We start from the raw sequence: 19,250 nt of genomic DNA on the forward strand, positions 1-19,250 counted from the left end.
GACCTGAGCCGAAATCAGGAGTTGGACACTTAACCTACTGAACCACCCAGGCACCGTAGGAACTCCCATATACATTTATCCAGATTCAGAAATTTTTGTCCCATGCTTTGTCCCTCTCTCTTTGTGTGTGTGTGTGTGTGTGTGTGTGTGTGTGTGTGTGTGTGTATGCAGATATACACATGTACATATATGTACAGATTTTTTTAACAATTTGAGAGTAAGTTGGAGACACTATGCCCCTTTATCCCTGGATACTTGGGATGTATCTCCTAAGAACAAAGATATTGCCTTACAATGACTGCAGTACAGTTATCAAAATCAAGAAGTGAACATTTCACATTACTCTCTAACCCATGGTATATATTCAAACTTTGGCAAATGTCCCAATGGTGTCCATTAAAACCATGTGCTTTTCCCTGGCCAGAGTCCAATCCAGGATCACACGTGGCATTTACCTGCCATGTCCCTTGTCTCCTTTTATCTAGCAGGGTCCCTCAGCCTTTTTCTTTCCTGACCTTGATGTTTTTTGAGAAGTACTGAGCAGCTATTGTAGAATGTCCTCCCTCTAGGGTTTGTCTGTTTTCTCCTGGTTAGGCTCCAGTCATGTGTCTTCAGCAAGAACACTACTGCACTGATGTTGTGTCCTCCTCAGTGCCTCACATTGGGGGGGGGGGGGCAGGCTCCCGGTGTCCATCTGTCCCCATAGTGGAGATGTCAGCTTTAATCATTCGGTTAAGTTGGTGTCTGCCGTGTGTTTCCACTGTGAAGTGGCTCTTTCTCCGTTTGTAACTAATAAGTACTCTCTGTAGGGAGACGCTTTGCAGCCGTGTGCGTGTCCTGTTTTTCATCAGACTTTCACCCTCTAGTTTGGGCAGTCATTGGGGATTACCTGCCTCCTTCCCTTTACTAGTTTCTGCTATGGAGAAGTTAACTTTGGGAGATTCTTACTCTGTCTCCCAGCTCATGAATCTTACTGTAGAGCAGCAGAGCAGTCATTGTGACAAGTCCAGTCTGTGCACCGAAAACACTCTGGAAAAGATGACAAGGTGTAGAGGACAGAAGCTACGAAAACAGTCAACAGATGTGTTCCTGCAAAAGAGACCGAGCCAATGAAAACGACAAAAGGCAGTGAGAGAGGTGAAGCCGGGCTTTAGAAACAAACACTTGAATTTATAGATCAGAAGAGTTCACCTGAATTCTCCAAAGTAAATGAAAATGGACATTCACCTGTGTACATCCTAACAATGATTTGAAATGTGAGGGTTTAATCTTTTTTTCCTACAAGCATATGTGCAGGGGAGGAAAAAAGGACAGTATCAAAGAAACAAAAATAAAGGGTTTCTTTTGTCGTTTTCTTTTTTTTTTCTTTTTAAAGTTTTTGTTTGTTTTGTGTTTTTTGTTTGTTTTTGGCTTGGTTTGGTTTTTGGGTTTTTTGTTTTTGTTTTTGTTTTGTTTTGAGAGAGGTGGGAGTGGGGAGAGAGAATCCCAAGCAGGCTCCGCACTGTCAGTGCAGAGCCCAATGTGGGGCTCGAACTCACAAATCATGATATCATGACCTGAGCCGAAATCAAGAGTTGAATTCTTAACCAACTGAGCCACCCATGCGCCCCTCTTTTGCCATTTTCAATGCCAGCAAACACAAGGGCAGAGAAGGAGAGTTTTGATAAGGAAAAAGATTTATCTCAAGAATTTTATGCACAGTCCACTTTGCGAGGACCTCAAAAATGTGACACTGCTTAGAAGGACCTGAAACGCATTCCAGTTCTCTAAACCTGGTCTCACCCGTTGCCCCACAGAGACTCTTGGTTTATCTTTACGTCTTCTGTCCTGCAGCACAACTGCTTGCCGCGGGTGAGGAGCCCAGAAAGCATTTGTTAATACAGTTACATGGAGCCCCGTGTCCTCATTTCTTCTTTCTGCTCCAGTCCACTGGCCTCCCTGTGGTTCTTCAAACATGCTGAGCACACTGCCCACCTCAAAGCCACTGCACTGGTGTTCCTTCTGCCAAAATGCTCTTCCCCTGTCTATCCACACATCTAGCACCCCACTTCCTTCAGGTATTTATTCAAAAGTCGTTTTCTGTTTGAGGCTTTCCCTGTTCAACCTGCGTCACAACCCACACTCCCTTCGCCGTTGACTTAGTTTTTCTCCTTAGCATTTTTCACTATTACTGCGCGGTTTATGTTACTTATATTCCATCTCTCCAATTAGAATATAAGTACCATGAGAATAGATATTTCTGCCTAAATAGATGAGTCTCTAGTGCATTCACAAGACCTAGAGCAAGCAACTGCTGGCATATAGTAGGTACAATATAAATACTTGTTCCTCTTCTCTCTCTCTCTTTTTTTTTTTTTTTTTTTTTTTGGTAACGAAACAAGAAAGGAATTTATCCTACTGCTTTTATTGTTGTGATCAGTGTTTTCTGCAGAGCCAGGCAGTTAAACAATCCATCTATGTCATCAGAGACCCCGATTCTTCCGTCTCTGCTCTATCAGCCTCCAGCCCTTTGGCTGCCCAACTCAGTGCCTACGGTACAGACAGTCTCCACAAACATTTACCCAATACATAAAAGTGTGGATTTCCATTTCTCTCAGTAGAGGAAAAATCCATATAGGAGACGCATAACTTCAGACTTCCTTCCCTTAATAGGATACAACGACAGAATGGCAAAAAGCTTACATTTTGCCTTTCAAGTAGTATTTGTTATAGGTGTGTGTGTGTGTGTGTGTGTGTGTGTGTGTGTGTACGCGCGCGCGCTCAGAGAGAGAATTGAGGTTCCCCCCCCCCCCCCCACCAACTTTGATTAGGTTCCTATGTGGCCCCGGTTCTATTATATATAAATCTTTCAATCTTATTTTCTGCACTACCAACTGGCCAACTCCCTTTGGGATATTTTACTAATTTTAAGAAAGACATGGGGCTAATTTAGAGACAGGTGGCCAGAAAACAGTGAGGAGTCCAGAGACTGTGGCATATGAGGGAAATAGAAGACCTTAGAGAACAAGGTGTTTGTCTTCCAATGCTTGATAAGTTCTCGTCAGAGAGAGGGAATACTGATTTTATTAAGTGATATGCCCATCTGTAGGGCTAGGAAAGAAACACGTAAGGAATTTAAGGAAAGAGTTCCTAGGGCCTGAAATAGGGTACATGCGAAGAAAGTTGTTCTCTCTCCAAGCTTGAACAGTGAATCCAGTTGGTTGTCTCCAAAAAGTTGTGCACACACAGTATGTTCCATTGAGGTACAGGTCAGAGGTAAAAACACTGTCACTAAAATCATTAGGAAGAAGTTCATCATTACTGTATGGAATGTGAGGGGGGATCAATAGCATGAACTTCACCTACTTGTTGGTTCTCAGCAAATGACAGTTCACCTGAGCCCAGCTACATCGATTTTCAATTTGCCGAGTTTTTTTTTTTTAAGTTTATTTATGTATTTTGAGAGAGAGAGAGAGCACGAGTTGGGTAGGGGCAGAGAGAGAGGAAGAGAGGATTCCAAGCAGGCTCCGTGCTGTCAGCAGAGCCCAACACGGGGCTCGACTCACAAACTGTGAGATCGTGACCTGAGCTGAGATCAAGAGTCAGATGCTTAATGAACTGAGCCTCCCAGGCGCCCCACAAATTACCTAGTTTTAAGTAAAATAACCCATGAGGAAATGGACAAGTAGCTTTGAAAGATTCCTGCAATAAACTTAGATTGAAAATACTACTAAGAACACAAACCAAAGGAACAAATAAGCAAACATACAAAACATGGTAGAACTGACACTTTTTATTAAGTTGTGTGGTCAAAAAAAAATTTAGAGACCCCTGGCCCAACTGATCGTCTGTCACTGTTAGAATTGGAGTTAACGTTGAACTTTGTAGCGGGGGCCAGCAAGTCCTTGGAAATCCTCTTTCTTTGGCAGTTGACTGTTCTCAGTAGATAGCCCTGCGTTGGGAGAAACCAGTCCTCTTCCGGCCTTCATGACCACTTCAGACCCTCTTCCTCCCTACGGGCATTACAATGCTGTGAATAGGCTGATATTTTAGCAATTATTCCAGTTTCTTTCCCCCCACCCCCCTGAGCCCTGTGGTTAGGCATAGTCTCTTGAACACAGTTCCAGCCCCCACAGAGAAGGTTGTTTCCATCAGTAAACAGACAAATGGATGTAGATAGAATAGAGTTTTTAAATACATAAAATCAGATACAGTTAGCAACCTATTGGAACTCTCAGTATCTTTCCTGGGCAGTCTGTTGGCCAGTCTGTGCTGCTTTATGAGTGGTACCACAAAGCCAAGACTCATCTTTGCCTGATCTAAGAAACCTTATCCTTTTGATCTCTGAAATCAGGATCGGGAAGAAAAGACAATAGTGAATGAACAATAGGAGCCAGGAGGCTTTGTGGACGTCTCCAATGACCAGTTGAAGGAGAGAGGCCTTGTGGAGGGATGGTCTCTCTGGCTGTGCCAGAGCTGTGTGGCGTTAGCTTTACTTTAAACTTGAAATTAAATCTTTAATGGTGGGAGAGGAGGCATTGCTTCCTCAAGGACCCAGAGTTTAAGGAACTTTGGCTTGGACCAACTCTAGAAACAGATTAAAACATTCGAGAACGACTTGAACTGGAAAAGGGTTGGGTCTACGTGACTGCAGAAGGATTCAGGTCCTTCTGAATGTCTGTGAGATGCTCTTCCTCTGGTAAATCTGGACTCAGCTACTGTGCTAAGTGAACCCCATGGCTTCGTCTGTGCGCATTATTTGTACTGAGGTTTTCCATTGGGAGGTGCAGAGTGGTTCCTGATATTCCTACACTTGGCCTGAGTTTGTGCTGTGGACATCCTGCCACTGAGGGCGGCTGAGAGGAGAAAAGAGTGGGAACTTTTACTGGAACAGTAGCCTCTAAGGAGAACCTTCCTTGGGGAGGCAATTCTCAATTATCAGGCCCAGAGGCCACATCTTCCAGACTGATCAAGGAAAAGTTTACCCTCCTTTCTCTTTCTGTGAACCCACCACCTCCCAGTCCATTTTCTGGACAATGATGCCACCTAATGGGAACCAGTAATAACTTTCAGAGCATTTAAGTGAGGATGCCTACCTTTTTAATATAACTCACATTTCTCTGCTTTGTACTTTGCTACCTATTCAGTGCTGTTTGCAAGCTTCTGGTGAGATGAGGCTCACCAGTACATAGGCAGTCAGGATTTCACAATACTGTTAAGTATTTTTAGATGTCCATAAATACACATATCCAAGAATCATACTGTACACTTCAAATAGATTTCAGTTTTATTTGTCAATTATACCTCAGAAAAGCTGAAAAAAACATTAATTAAAAAAAAATTGGTGGGGCACCTGAGTGGCCAGGTCATGATCTCACAGTCTGTGAGTTCAAGCCCCGCATCAGGCTCTGTGCTGACAGCTCAGAGCCTGGAGCCTGCTTCGGATTCTGTGTCTCCCTCTCTCTCTGCCTCTCCCCCACTCGTTCTCTCTCTCTCTCTCCCTCCCTCCCTCTATCTCTCTCTCTCTCTCTCTCTCAAAAATAAACATTCAAAAAAAATTTTAAAAATTGGTACAAATGATGTAAATTAATGTAAATAAAAAACCAGATGTATACAAAGTAGAAATGAATGGAGATATACCAAAATGATAATAGGGGCTGGATTAGGCTAGTGTGGTTGTGTTTTCTAAATGCTTTATAATACAATTTGTGGGGATTTTTTTTTTTGATTCATCATAAGTGTACTTTTTTACACAGACAGTAATTACAGTTGGAAAATACAGAAATAGAAACAAGAAAAACAAAATCACCCATAATTCCACCACTCAGACATACCTACTGCTTACATTTTGGTGGGTTTCTTGTCTTTTTTTTTTTTTTTTAACATAGCGTTTATGTATTTTTTTTTTAATTGTAATCATTCTGTGTGATTCTTTTATCATTTACTATTACTTTAGTAATCATTCTGTTGCTTTTATGATACCAAAAAATCATCCTTTAGACAAAGCTGTTTCCAGGAAACCCTAATGCACCATTTAAATACATTAGGTTGCAAGAAATCTGACCTTAAAATAATTCTTATACTCTTATTTGTGCTGTTTGTTCGTGTACATAGAGATACCTTCAAAAGCCAGTCAGGGAACAGGAAAAAAAGTAAGAAAATGATTTTAGAATTTATAGGTAAAAGTCAACTGAGCCCACTAGGATTGAGAGGTGATAGGAAGTGGTTCCAGACCCACAGCACCTGGTCATGTGCCAGCGCCACCTAGTGGTGTGGGTTATGAACAGTCTGAACTCTCTGCCTCGCATAGGCGGGTCTGGGAGCTGGACTCTCCTGGTTGGGGACCTTGCTCCAGTATTCTGCCTCTTCTCTCTGCTTAGCCTACTGAAAATAGAGCAAGACTACCTGTCAGCACACGGATATATAGACATACGGATCAAGATTTGCATTAGGAGCACCAAATGGGCACTGTGAGAAAGAAAAAAGGGCTCCCAGAGTCAATGAAATGAAAAATTCAAATGGAAAGACAGCAGTTTGGAAACGTAGCCCTTGGGCTGCCTCCAGATCATCCTCCATATTGCAGATCTCTTTTCAGAGCAAATCTCTTCTCCACTTGTATGTAATTCATTTACCTTATTATGCAGGAAAATGTATGTCAGTCCTTTCTGGCAGATATATGTTTGGGCTCTTGGGGAGGCAGGTAGGACCAGAGAAAACACTCTAGTTTGTTAAAGCTCTAAACGGCTGACATGAATCCAGTTCTGCCATTTAGTAGCTCCGTGTCCTTGGCTATGGCTAAGCCACTTAATCTTTCTGAGCTGTTTCTTCATCCCTCGAATGGGGTCATCACAGCTTCTTTGCTAGGTTATAAGGAATAGATGTATTGCCTAGCCTTGTGCTTGTAGTGAAGGGCTCGATAAATTGTAGCTCTTTTTTTTTTATAATAAAACCCTGATTGTTAACTCAGATTGGATTGAAACAATTTAATTCAGTTCACCAATTCTAGGACTTACAGGTTTTTCCCACTTTAAATCTCAGAAATCAGGATGTGTCAGTGGCATGCCAATGGTTTTTTTCTTTCTTAACAGTCCTATAAAATACTTCTTGCGTTTGCTGGTGTTTTCAAGGAAATGTGGTAATTAGGTTAGCTGTGTTTGAAGTGCTACAAGGAGACCTGTTTTAAGTGCTCTTGGATTGTGTCTGTAAAACCTGAACATGACAGCTGGTTCCATGAGGTCTCACGGTGACAATTCCCCACTGGTCTGTTTCCCAGCCTCAGACTTGAGCTTGTGAGCTACTATTTCTATGAAATTCATTTGGAAAGGGTGTGTTGAACCTTTTAAACTTCACTGAGATTACACAGAGCGCAGATGATAACTCAATCACCTATATATAGCATTTTGTACTGCACAGCATACATGGAGTAAATATATGTTGTTTTAAAGAGTAGGTATGTTGGAAGGTGGGTGTAATCCCTCCTCTAATTCTGTTGGTTCTTTCCCTGCTGTGTAGACTGCTACTTTCTTTCCAGGGCTGTCTGAGGGCTGGATGGGCTATTGCATGGAAAATACCTGGCACATATTGGACACAGTAAATAACAGCGGATTGTATTCTCTGTCTCCTTGGTAACTATGCCTAGTCTTTTTCTCTCTTTCAGTCTAATAAAGTTCCTGTTGTTCAGCCCCCGCATCACATGCACCCGTTGACGCCCCTCATCACCTACAGCAACGACCACTTCTCCCCTGGCTCCCCTCCCACACATCTCTCCCCAGAGATTGATCCAAAGACAGGTGAGTCATCTGCCGTCCAGGCTGGCCCCCGTGCAGAGAGCTCCAGTCGGGCAGGCTTGTCTTCTCAGGGAACATAATGACCCTGGAATCGGCAGCCCTGGGTTCAGGTCATGTCTTCAACTCCCAAGAGCCCATAACCCTGCCCACTGACATTAGCCCTTTCAGTGTTTTCATCCACACCTCCTGTGTCCCTTCCACATCATCGAGGCATTGTGAGGATTAAAGGAAATTCTATGAGGCAGTGTCAGGGCCTGGCTCCACAGTAAGGAGATGGCACTCTTCTGCCATAGATTCTTTACTTTAGATTCTTTACTTTATTTAGACTCTCTTAATACTGTGGGGTGCAATGAGCTGGAAGTGGGGGTGGGTGGGAATCTTTTTCACTGACCTTGAACTCTAGCCCGGCTGGAGGCTGTGCCTTCCTAAACCAAGACCTTTGCCTTACACTGAACATTTTCAAATAGAGTTACCAATCTAGCCAGACTTCTAAGTATAGCTTTAAAGAGGTAAGGCCGAGCTGGGTTTTTCTTTTCTTTTTTCTTTTCTTTTCTTCTCTTTTTTTTGAATTGCTCACCAGAACTGTCCATCTTAGGGAAACATAGCTTCATCAAATTCCCAGAGTTGCAGTGGCTCAAAGTATTTTTGGAACCCCTCTTTAAGGAAATCAAAGTTACTGTAAGTTACAAATAATGAGGAGGACAAAAGTGGAATAGAAATCCAAAGTTTACTTCTCCATGAATGAGGCAGGTTTTCTAAAGGGGTAGTTAGCTGATGACTCCGGAGAATGTCTTGGGTCTCTCAGTCCAAGATTTCTGGCCCCTTTATTGGATGACTCCTATGTAAGCAGCTGGAAATTACTCCTGCTGATAGGTGGGATCCATGTAGCCAGAGAGAAGCTGTGTTTGTCCTGCCTTCCTTGAATATGTCCTTGACTCACTGGCCAGCAGAGCTGGAGAGATGACAGAAGGCAAGGACAATGAAAGGCCTTCCGTGCTCCAGCATACTTGGGGACATGGGGCAAGGGACTTCCCATTTGGTGTTATTTTAAGGTGCTTTGGTAGGGCCAGGGAACAGTCTGACACATGTCTCTTTGAAGCAGGAATCCCCCGGCCCCCTCACCCATCTGAGCTGTCTCCATATTACCCACTGTCTCCTGGAGCTGTTGGACAAATCCCTCATCCTCTCGGCTGGCTCGTCCCGCAGTAAGGAAACTAGCAGACTTTCTTACCCTCCTTCTTCCTCATGCTGTGCTCGGCCTCCTGTACCTCCAGCGTGCTCTGGGATCTGTGTGCAGCACCCCCACCTCCCACAGTGGAGCTCTCTCATCAAAGCCCACGGCTCAGACCTCCCTTCTCTCCCTTGGGCAGCTAGCTCCCCACTCTTACTTCCTACTTCCTGCCCTCTGTCTTTCATCCTTTCTTCCAGCCCCCTCTCCTTCCCTGTCCTGAACAGTCCCATTGTGACCAGTATGCTGACCAGATTTCCGTGCTCCCGACCCTTATAGGCAAGGACAGCCCATGTACTCCCTTCCTCCTGGTGGCTTCCGGCACCCCTACCCTGCCCTTGCCATGAACGCCTCAATGTCCAGGTGAGTCCCGGGACTGGGGGCTGTGAGCATGAAGTTCCCTTGCAGAGAACGGTCCTCTACTCGTGTCCTTGTCATTTGTGACCATGAAAAGCTTTCTCTTGGCCCTAAACTGGGAGGCACGGGCTCACCTTTTCTCCCCACCCCTCTTTGCTGAGGCGCCTCCTCGCACATACTGTATGGTCGGAATGGAGACCACAGACTCGGCTCGTTCTTTGCCCATCTCTCTAAGGGAAGAATTTCAAAGCCCTAGTACTCACTCAGCATCCCCACACGTCCCCCCACCTGCTGGGCTTTGTGGCACTGAAGCCAGAGACTGGAAATGATTAGTGTTTCCTGAAGTGATGTCAGGAGAGGGAACAGCAAAGGGGGCTCCTGTCCCAGGGGCCGGATCTACCTGACAATGGTACCTGTGGTCACAAAGGAAGTGGAACCCACGGCATATGGTGTGGTTCCCCATTGCGGACACTGGCCTCTGACCCGCCATACCTTCTTTTGGATTTTCATCCTACCTGCGTCCAGTACGAAATACAGGAGTTCTGTGCGTTTGTGTGGGAAGGGGAGGTTTGTTGGGTGTTTCCCAAACCTGGTTCTGTCGAGGTCAGTGAATGGGCTTCCATTCCTCAAAGTCTGCCATGGCAGAGGTATTTACCGAGCTCTGCCATAAAGGCAGGCAGCCACCGGGTCCTCTGCCGGGTGACAAGCATTCAGCCTGAACCCTCGTGTTGTCACTTGTTTCCCCCCTGATACACAGCCTGGTTTCCAGTCGGTTCTCTCCTCACATGGTGGCTCCGGCCCATCCTGGTCTGCCCACCTCAGGGATTCCCCACCCCGCCATCGTCTCCCCCATTGTCAAGCAGGAGCCAGCACCCCCCAGCCTGAGCCCCGCCGTGAGCGCGTGAGTATCAGGCAGCCTGGATGGGACGGTGGCCAGTCTCCGAGCAGCAGATGCCATTTATTTTTCTCCCTGGTGGCATTTAGCAGGCAGCCAGCAGCCTCCCTCAGCCATACCCTTTCTCCTAGGAATTGCTCCCTTTGACTCTCTGTGTCCCCATCCTCTCAGACATCTTTTCTCACAGTGAGGAGAGTTTTACAGACAGGATTTAGAGGCTGAAAGAGGACCTGAGAATGCTTTTGGCTTCCTTCCCCCTCTCCCTTATGCACGAAAACATGAGCCCTTAAGGGAGGATTTTCTCCAGGTCCATAGCTGACCGGTAGCGGAGTTGAGACTACCAGCAAGGCCTGTGCTGTGTCCACTGAGCCATGAAGACAGCAGGAAAGCCAAAGTCCACGCCTCATGGAGGGGGAGACTCCCTCTTGCTTCTGCCCAAAGCTCCCTGCCCCCTTTCCTCTCTATCACCTGTGACAGGGGGCTCTCACCAGCTCCTCTGCTCCTGCTTCAGGAGCCTTTCATAGACTATGGCCTGAGGTCATCCCAAGGCTGAGGGCTGCTTGTGGAAGACACTCGGGGGCTGTAAGCAGCCGTGGCAACTTATATGGATGACAGCCGGTCATCCCTCCTCCCCGCGGGCACTCGTGAGGGGCATGGATTGCGGGCCGGGTGACAGGGTGACCACTGACTCTTGCTAACCGACAGCTTTGTGACTCCCCAGGAAATCACCAGTCACGGTGAAAAAGGAGGAAGAAAAGAAACCCCACGTGAAGAAGCCTCTTAATGCCTTCATGTTATATATGAAGGAGATGAGGGCCAAGGTGGTGGCCGAGTGCACCCTGAAGGAGAGCGCGGCCATTAACCAAATCCTGGGAAGAAAGGTAGGATCCGCTGTTTCCCTCCAGGCTGTGCGGGTCAGCGACCCCCGCATTCCTGCTCCCTGTCATCTCTGACCCTCTCTCTGCAGTGGCACAACTTGTCCCGAGAAGAACAGGCCAAGTACTATGAACTGGCCCGGAAGGAGCGGCAACTTCACTCCCAGCTCTACCCGACCTGGTCAGCCCGGGACAACTACGTATGTGCCCCCTCGGACCCCGACGGCAGCATCTGTGAGAGGAAGCGGGGAGGGGGATGTGGCTGCATTTATAGAGGACACTTAAGGCCAGGGAGAAGGCTCTATTGCTCTAGAAATAAGGAAGGCATTTTAATTCTCAGGAGGTCAACAAGGACATGGTGTTGACGTCCTATGGACCGAGGTAAATCTGTACCCTCTCGTTTGAGGTGGATTCAGCCTTCGAGTCCATAAGTCAAGGTGCAGTGCGAGCTATGTTCTGGCTCTGGTGGCAAGGGTGTCATCAGCCAAGGGTTCTGAACCTGGGGCTTGGAGAACAATGTATGAGCCTCAGCTGGCATTTTTTTTTAATGTTTATTTTTAAAAGAGAGAGTGCAAGCAGGGGAAGGGCAGAGAGAGAGGGAGACAGAGAATCCAAAGCAGGCTCTGCTCTGTCAGCCCAAAGCCCGACGTGGGGCTCGAACCCATGAGCCATGAGATCATGACCTGAGCCAAAGTTGAACGCTCAACCGACTGAGCCACCTCAGCTGGCATTTCTAATAACTCTTCGAAACAAGACAGATTTTTGTATGTCTGTTCTTATTTGCTTTGTTTTTTCTTTCTGATGAGAGGCCTCAGAGCTGCCTTAGATTTTCAATGGCGCCTGAGTCCCCTCAAAAAAGATCGAGAATCACACTGGAGCAGTGCCCAAGGGCACTGAAGGGTGAGGCCTTCCAAGGAGGCCAAGACACTGGGTTGGAGGGGGAAGAATCGAATGGGGAAGGGAAGGCACCTTCCAGGAAGGCTCCTCAGAGGCTTCTGTGGAGAGTGTGACCTGAGTGACTCCCCTCCACCCCCAGCTTCTCACCCAGGGTCAAGGGCAGTATGGGCAGTATCTTCTGTCCCCCTAAAGAGCTGTCCCTGGTTACCCCTTTCTTTGGCCATAATTTTCAGGGTAAGAAAAAGAAGAGGAAGAGAGAAAAGCAGCTGTCACAGACACAGTCCCAGCAGCAAGTCCAAGAGGCGGAGGGTGAGTCCTGAGGAGGGTGCTGGCTCTTCTTCCCGCCGTCACAGTCGCGCCTGCCTGTGGGTTGTTCCTGGCTCTCTGAAGGGTACAGCGACAGCGCTGTTTCATAATAGCTGCCATTTTCAGGGCCTCTGCCTCTTGGGAGCCTCTTGCATACCCAGGTGGGTGTTATTATTATCCCCTTTTTAGAGATGGCAGATTAAGAGGCTCAGAGAAGTTGGATCTTCCCAGTCATTCCGCTTGTTAAATGGCGGAGGCAGGATTTGATCCCAGCACTCTCCCACTTCAAAGCCTAGGCATTCAGTTCAGTTGAGTTGCATCTTATTTGAGGGTTCTCAAATAAATGTATAAGGTAAAAATTGGAGATATTTGAAATGACCTCTGGAATTCAGTCGGGAAGGGGGCGCAGCAGAGACCGACATGCCACCTATTTGTGAATCCAATAGAAGCAGGTTTCCTGCAAGGTTTGGTTGGTCGAACCCCGAAAGAGTTTGCTTGGTATGGGGACCGCTTTGTGCCAAAATGATGTGCTCTGTCTTTTCACACTGCGGTCACACCTGGCACGGAGATGCTCATGCGGTGACAGGCGTTTAGGTCATGCCCCTCACCTTGTGCCCCCCACCTCATGCACACCTCTGGACAAGTGTAGAGCAGCTGGTACCAACGTGCTGTTACTCTCTTCTTTCTCCCTTTCTCTTTCTTTTCTTTCGTCTATATAATTTGTACATTCGTGTACGTATGAGGACACATAAGTAAAGTGTGTACGTGCTGCCCAACCCACCGTATACCTCCCTGCTTAGCAGGTGCTGTGCCCTCTCTGATAGCACCCTAAGGCAGAGATTTTAAGGCACATTGAATGGAGATCTGTCTCCCGCAGTGGTAAGATTTAGGCAAGGAAGGTGACGGTGCGATAGACCGAGCTGTTTTCCCTGCTATCAGATGCTGAATAGGTCTTTGTCACTTTGACGTTGCCCCTTCTCCGTGCTCTAGGTGTCCCTGAATGCAGCTTCCTGGTCTTGAAAGCCTCAGATGTAATTTCAGGCCCTCCCTCCCCTCCCACTGAGCATCCTTGTGTTCTGCCTCACCCACAGCCACTAGCTGCTCAGCCTTTCGTGTATCTTTTTTCCCCTGTAGGTGCTCTGGCCTCCAAGAGCAAGAAGCCATGTGTTCAGTACCTGCCCCCCGAGAAGTCGTGTGACAGCCCTGCCTCTTCCCACGGCAGCATGCTCGACTCCCCGGCCACCCCCTCCGCGGCCTTGGCGTCGCCTGCTGCCCCTGCTGCAACCCACTCGGAGCAAGCCCAGCCCCTCTCCCTCACCACCAAGCCGGAGAGCCGGGCCCAGCTGGCTCTACACTCGGCCGCCTTCCTGTCAGCTAAGGCGACAGCCACCTCCTCTGGCCAGATGGGCAGCCAGCCCCCACTCCTCTCCCGGCCCCTCCCCCTCGGGTCCCTGCCCACAGCTCTGCTGACTTCCCCCCCCTCCTTCCCCACCACGCTCCATGCCCACCAGGCCCTCCCGGTCCTCCAGGCCCAGCCTCTTTCCTTGGTTACCAAGTCTGCCCACTGAGCTGCCCCCTGACCTATGCAGGCTGTCAAGTGACTCGTCGAGTAGTAATGATTCAGAAGAAACAACGGAAAAAAAAAAAAAAAAAAAAAAGGAAACTTTATTGGTCAATATTTGACCACTCTGGACTGTTCTGTAAAGTGACTGGTAACAACAGCACTTTACATTTTGTAGATGTAACCAGTAGCTGATCTTAAGGCTTTTTTAAAAAACAAAACAAAACAAACAAAAAAAAAATCTTTAAAAGAAAGAGAACTGAAAAGTAGCGTGTTATTCTTCCTGTATGTGCAGTGGTGGATGGGCCTGGGCAGAAGACCCCCCTTCTCTCTACCTCTTTCACTTTCTGCCCTGCTCCCTGTTCTCATCGCTCCCGCGTGCCCCCCTCCCTTCCCAGTCCGCATGTTGGCCATCGCTGGGCCTCTAGCCTGCTGCCTCTTCATCTAGATGGCGCTCCTGGACATTTTCTTTTCCCTCACCAAGTTTTTCTCCTTTGCTCAGCTCCGTGGGTTCTTGCCTTCATCTCCGTCCTCTGCCCAGGGTAAGGCTGTCATCACGTGAGAAGCCTCCTTTGCCTGATTTGTCTCCACCAGCATCCCTTTTTCCTCAGTGGGCCCTAACCCAACAACCTCCAGCTTTTGGTGGGAAGAGAGGTCCTCCGAAATGGTTCTTCCCCCACATTTAAAGGGATTCAAGGTGCCTGCCACTTCCTTGGTGAAGAAGTCTCTGTGCCACCCCCTCACCAGTCCAGACCTCTTCTCCTGGTCCCAGAGTGGCAGACGAGACCTGGCCCCCAGGCCTGGCTCTTGTCCCCTGGGTCAGTGCTAGCACAATCTGCCAAAGGTCGAAACTCCCTCCTCCCTCCCCCCATCACCTCACATGCTTCTTCTGTGTGTATTTCTTTTTGTTTTTATGGGGTTTTTTGGAGCAATTTAAACTTCCAGTTGTTTATTTTCACAAAAGAAAATAAAATTGCAGTTGCAAGACCTTTTCTGAGTATTTTAGTCCTTCTGTTGAATCCAGCCCCCATCTTCATACCAAGCCCTGTGCTGGATTTTTGTGGGGCCCGGGGAGGGGAGAATATGAAAACATGCCTGACAGAAAAATGCAACCCAACGTTCAGCCTCAAATGTACAGAGACCAGTCAGCGTCAATAACTGAGATCCAAAGAGAGGAATCTTTATTTTCATTTATCTTATAATTGCCAAGATATAAGGGGGGCCTTTGTCATTTTGCATGGTACCTAACACCACCATTAATTTCTTGTCTAACAGCTTTATTGAGCTATAATTCACATAACATGCGATTTACCCATTTGAAGTATACAATTCAGTGGGTTTTGTATGTTCAAACTTGTGCATCAATCATCACAGTCAATTTTAGGACATTTTCACTGCCTCAAAAAGGAACCGCAAACCCTTTAGAAGACATCCCTAATTCCTCCCCTCACCCCCCACAGTCCCAGGCGACCACAAATCTATTTTCTGTCTCTGGATTTGTCTACTCTGGACACGTCATTTTTTTTTTTTTTAAGCTTGTTTATTGAGAGAGAGGGAGAGCACAAGCCGGTGAGGCACAGAGAGAAGGAAAAACAGAATCCCAAGCAGGCTCCACGCCATCAACACAGAGCCCAATGTACAGCTCAAACTTGCAAACTGTGAGATCATGACCTGAGCCGAGATCAACAGTTCGATGCTTAACTGAGCCACCAAGGCACCCCTGCACATGTCATTTAAATGGGACCATACGGGAGCTGGCTCAGTCAGAAGATCATGTGCCTCCTGATCTCAGGGACATGAGTTCAGGCCCCATGTTGGGTGTAGAGATCACTTAAATAAATAAAAGTTTTTAAAAAATAATAAATGGGATCATACAACACATGGTCCTTTTTCATTGACTTCTTTCAGCCTATGATTTTCAAGGGTCATCCATGTGGTAGCATGTCTCAGTACTTCATTCCCTTTTCTACTTGTGATGGCACAACATATGTAATATAAAATTTGCCATTTTAAGGGTGCCTGGGTGGCTCACGTCAGTTAAGCATCAACTCTTGATTTCAGCTCAGGTCATGATCTCACGGTTCATGGGTTTGAACCCCGCATCAGGTCCGGACTGACTGTGCCAGAGCCTGCTTGGGATTCTCCCTCTCTGCTCCTCCCCTGCTCACACACACACTCTCCCTCCCTCTCTCTTATAAAATAAACAAACATTTAAAAAATCTGTGGTTTTGTATTTAAAAATTTTTTTAATTAAAAAAAATTTGCCATTTTATCTATTTGTAAATGTACTCAGTGGCACTCATTACATTCACAATGTTGTGTCACCACCAACACTATTTGCAAAACTTCATCACCCCAAACAGAATCTACATAACCATTAAGCAATAACCTCCCTCCATCCCACTCCCCCCCACCCCCACCCCAGCCCCTGGTAAACTCTAATCTACTTTCCATCAAATTTCCTTGAATTTGCCTATTCCAAATAGTCTATGTAAGTGGAATCATCAAACATTCGTCCTTTTGTGCCTGGCTTATTCGACTTAAATCAATGTTCTCCAGGCCATCCACTTTGTAGCATGTATCCAAATATGTTTCCTTTTTTATTTTTATTTTTTTTTTTTGAGCTTTGCTAAAATACTTCAGTCTTCCTTTACCTTTTTGAGGACTTGCCAGGTTTTTTGTTTTGTTTTGTTTTTTTGTTTTGTTTTGTTTTACCCTACTCAGACATAGATTTTTTTTATTATAAATGTATATAATATAAAATTTACCATTTTAACTTAAAAAAAATTTAATGTTTATTTTTGAGAGAGAGAGACAGAGCATGAGCGGGGAAGGGGCAGAAAGAGAAGGAGACACAGAATACGAAGCAGGCTCTAGGTTCTGAGCTGTTAGCACACACATAGCCCGACGCAGGGGTCAACCCAGGAACTGTGAGATCATGACCCGAGCCAAAATCAAGAGTCAGACACCTAACCAACTGAGCCACCCAGGCGCCCCTTTTTTAACTTTTTAAATGGACAATTTAATGGTGTTAAGTACATTCACAACATCATGCGCCATAACCACTGTCAATTTCCAGAACTATTTCATCATCCAAAACACAAACTACTCATTAAACATTAACTCCCCCTGACCCCCAGACTTCACGAACCTCTAATCTACTTTCTATTTATGAATTTTCCTATTCTCAGTATCTCCTATAAATAGAATCCTACAATATTTAATATTTGTCCTTTTGTGTCTGGCTTATTTCACTTAGCACAATGCTTTCAAGATTCATCTACATTGTGGCACATATCAAAATTTGATTCCCTTTTACAGCTGAATAATCCATTATGTATACAAGCCATTGTTTATCCGCTCATCTATTGATGAGTACATGGAGTTTTTTTATACCTTTTGGCTATTGTGAACTGCTTTGAACATATGAGTATGTTTGAGTCCCTGTGTTCAGTTCTTTAGGGTGTATATCTAGGAGTGGAATGGCTGGGTCATATGGTTAACTCTGTGTCAACTTTTTGAGGAATTGCCACTGTTTTCCATAGCAGCTGCACCATTTTACATTCCAACCAGCAATATATGAGGGTCCAATTTCTCCACATCCTTACCAACACAGTTTTTCTTTCTTTCTTTGTTTATTATAGCTATCCTGGTAGGTATGAAGTGGTATTTCAGTGTGATTTTGATATGCATGTAATACTAATAATGTTGAGCATCTCTTCACATGCTTATTAGACAGTTTTCCCAGACTATTCTATTTGTTGAAAAGACTTCTGTCTTAGCACACCCTTATTGGAAATCAGCTGACCATAAATGTAGAGGCTGATTTCTGGACTCTATTGAATTCTATCCAACTCATCTATATGTCTTTATGCCAGTACCACACTGTCCTAATTACTGTAGCTCTGTAGTAAGTTTTATTTTTTTAACAATGTTTATTTTTGAGGGGGGGAGGGGTAGATTACTTACTTAAATAAAAACATTTTTTTAAAATTTTTTTTTCAACGTTTTTATTTATTTTTGGGACAGAGAGAGACAGAGCATGAGCGGGGGAGGGGCAGAGAGAGGGAGACACAGAATCGGAAACAGGCTCCAGGCTCCGAGCCATCAGCCCAGAGCTTGACGTGGGGCTCGAACTCACGGACCGCGAGATCGTGACCTGGCTGAAGTCGGACGCTTAACCGACTGCGCCACCCAGGCGCCCCAAAAACTTTTTTAAAAAATCTTAAAAAAAAAAAAAAAGATTCATTTATCAATTCACTTCTTTTAGCCAGAACAGTCACATTTCTGAAATAATTTGGTAAAAGATTTCTCACTTCTCTGTGATTCTTATTCTCTCCTCAGTAATGTGTGAGAGAGAGATTTCTTACAACAGGAAAACATTGAGAAGCATGTTAAAGAGTTTTTAAATAACAAAGTACTTGGTTCTGAAAACTATATTTATGCCACGTACTGTTCCTTGAAATTCTGAAGACTTTCAACTGACTAGAACTACATGGCATATAACCTAAAGATTGTACTCAACAGACTACTATAGTGTTATTTCCCCTGGTGGTTGTAGTATTTTTTTGGTAGGATTACATTTCAACCTTAGTTAACTGGAATATTTTCTGATGTACTTTTGTGTCTCACAAAGACTTACTCCTAATCTGGCTCTACTCCAGCCTCATCACCTGCCATTTTCCTTATTGTCTGTTATCTGGCAATCCTGTCCTCGTCTTTAAGACTTACACGAAATGTCATGTTCCCACCTGCCTCCAGACCTTTGCACACACTGTACACTCAGCCAGGAGAGCTCACCTTTTCCCCTCAACTTCACCTGGGAAATACACTCTTTGGCTCTCAGCCCAAAAGTCCCTTTCTCAACAGAGATCACAGTTTCGGCACTTTGCTTTCTTGGCATTTCTTAGAATGCATACTCACACACACTCACACAATTTCCATAAATAATTGATTAATATTTGTATTCTCCACTAGATTACATGCTCCATTAAGTTAGCTCGCCTGGCAAATGTTTATAAAAGGATTTCAAGCGGTAATTAATGTATAAACAACAGCACTTTAAATAGTGGGATACAAAACTATTTACCCAATAATATCAACTTGGAGGAAAATGGATATGCATAGAAAAAAATACACGAATTAAGACAGAAAAGAAAATGAATGCTTTTGTATTTGTTTAAAAAAAACTCACGCTAGATGGGAACACAACAAAGGTAAGTGGTAACCTGTAGAATGGTAGGGAGCAAGAACTTTCTAATGTATACCTCTTTTTTTTTTTTTTTGTATACCTCTTGTTTAATATCCCATTTTGATTTCTGAACCATTAGAATATATTACCTAATCAAAAATATTAAATGTTTGC

General features: G+C 45.3%; 1 protein-coding gene across 2 annotated transcripts in view; it reads left to right on the forward strand.

The window, feature by feature from the left end:
* TCF7L1 (transcription factor 7 like 1) overlaps positions 1-14,876 on the forward strand; it is a 158,882-nt gene extending 144,006 nt beyond the window's left edge. For both annotated transcript variants that reach the window (XM_047853063.1, XM_047853064.1), the window contains 8 exons: positions 7,637-7,769; positions 8,869-8,971; positions 9,274-9,357; positions 10,109-10,252; positions 10,968-11,127; positions 11,214-11,321; positions 12,252-12,327; positions 13,459-14,876. In XM_047853063.1, coding sequence (XP_047709019.1) covers positions 7,637-7,769; positions 8,869-8,971; positions 9,274-9,357; positions 10,109-10,252; positions 10,968-11,127; positions 11,214-11,321; positions 12,252-12,327; positions 13,459-13,892 — 1,242 coding nt within the window. In that variant the 3' untranslated portion in view covers positions 13,893-14,876. The remainder of the gene's footprint in view (positions 1-7,636; positions 7,770-8,868; positions 8,972-9,273; positions 9,358-10,108; positions 10,253-10,967; positions 11,128-11,213; positions 11,322-12,251; positions 12,328-13,458) is intronic.
* Positions 14,877-19,250: the final 4,374 nt, after the last annotated feature.

The sequence above is a fragment of the Prionailurus viverrinus genome, chromosome A3 (assembly GCF_022837055.1).
Source record: "Prionailurus viverrinus isolate Anna chromosome A3, UM_Priviv_1.0, whole genome shotgun sequence".
Classification (NCBI taxonomy): Eukaryota; Metazoa; Chordata; class Mammalia; order Carnivora; family Felidae; genus Prionailurus; species Prionailurus viverrinus.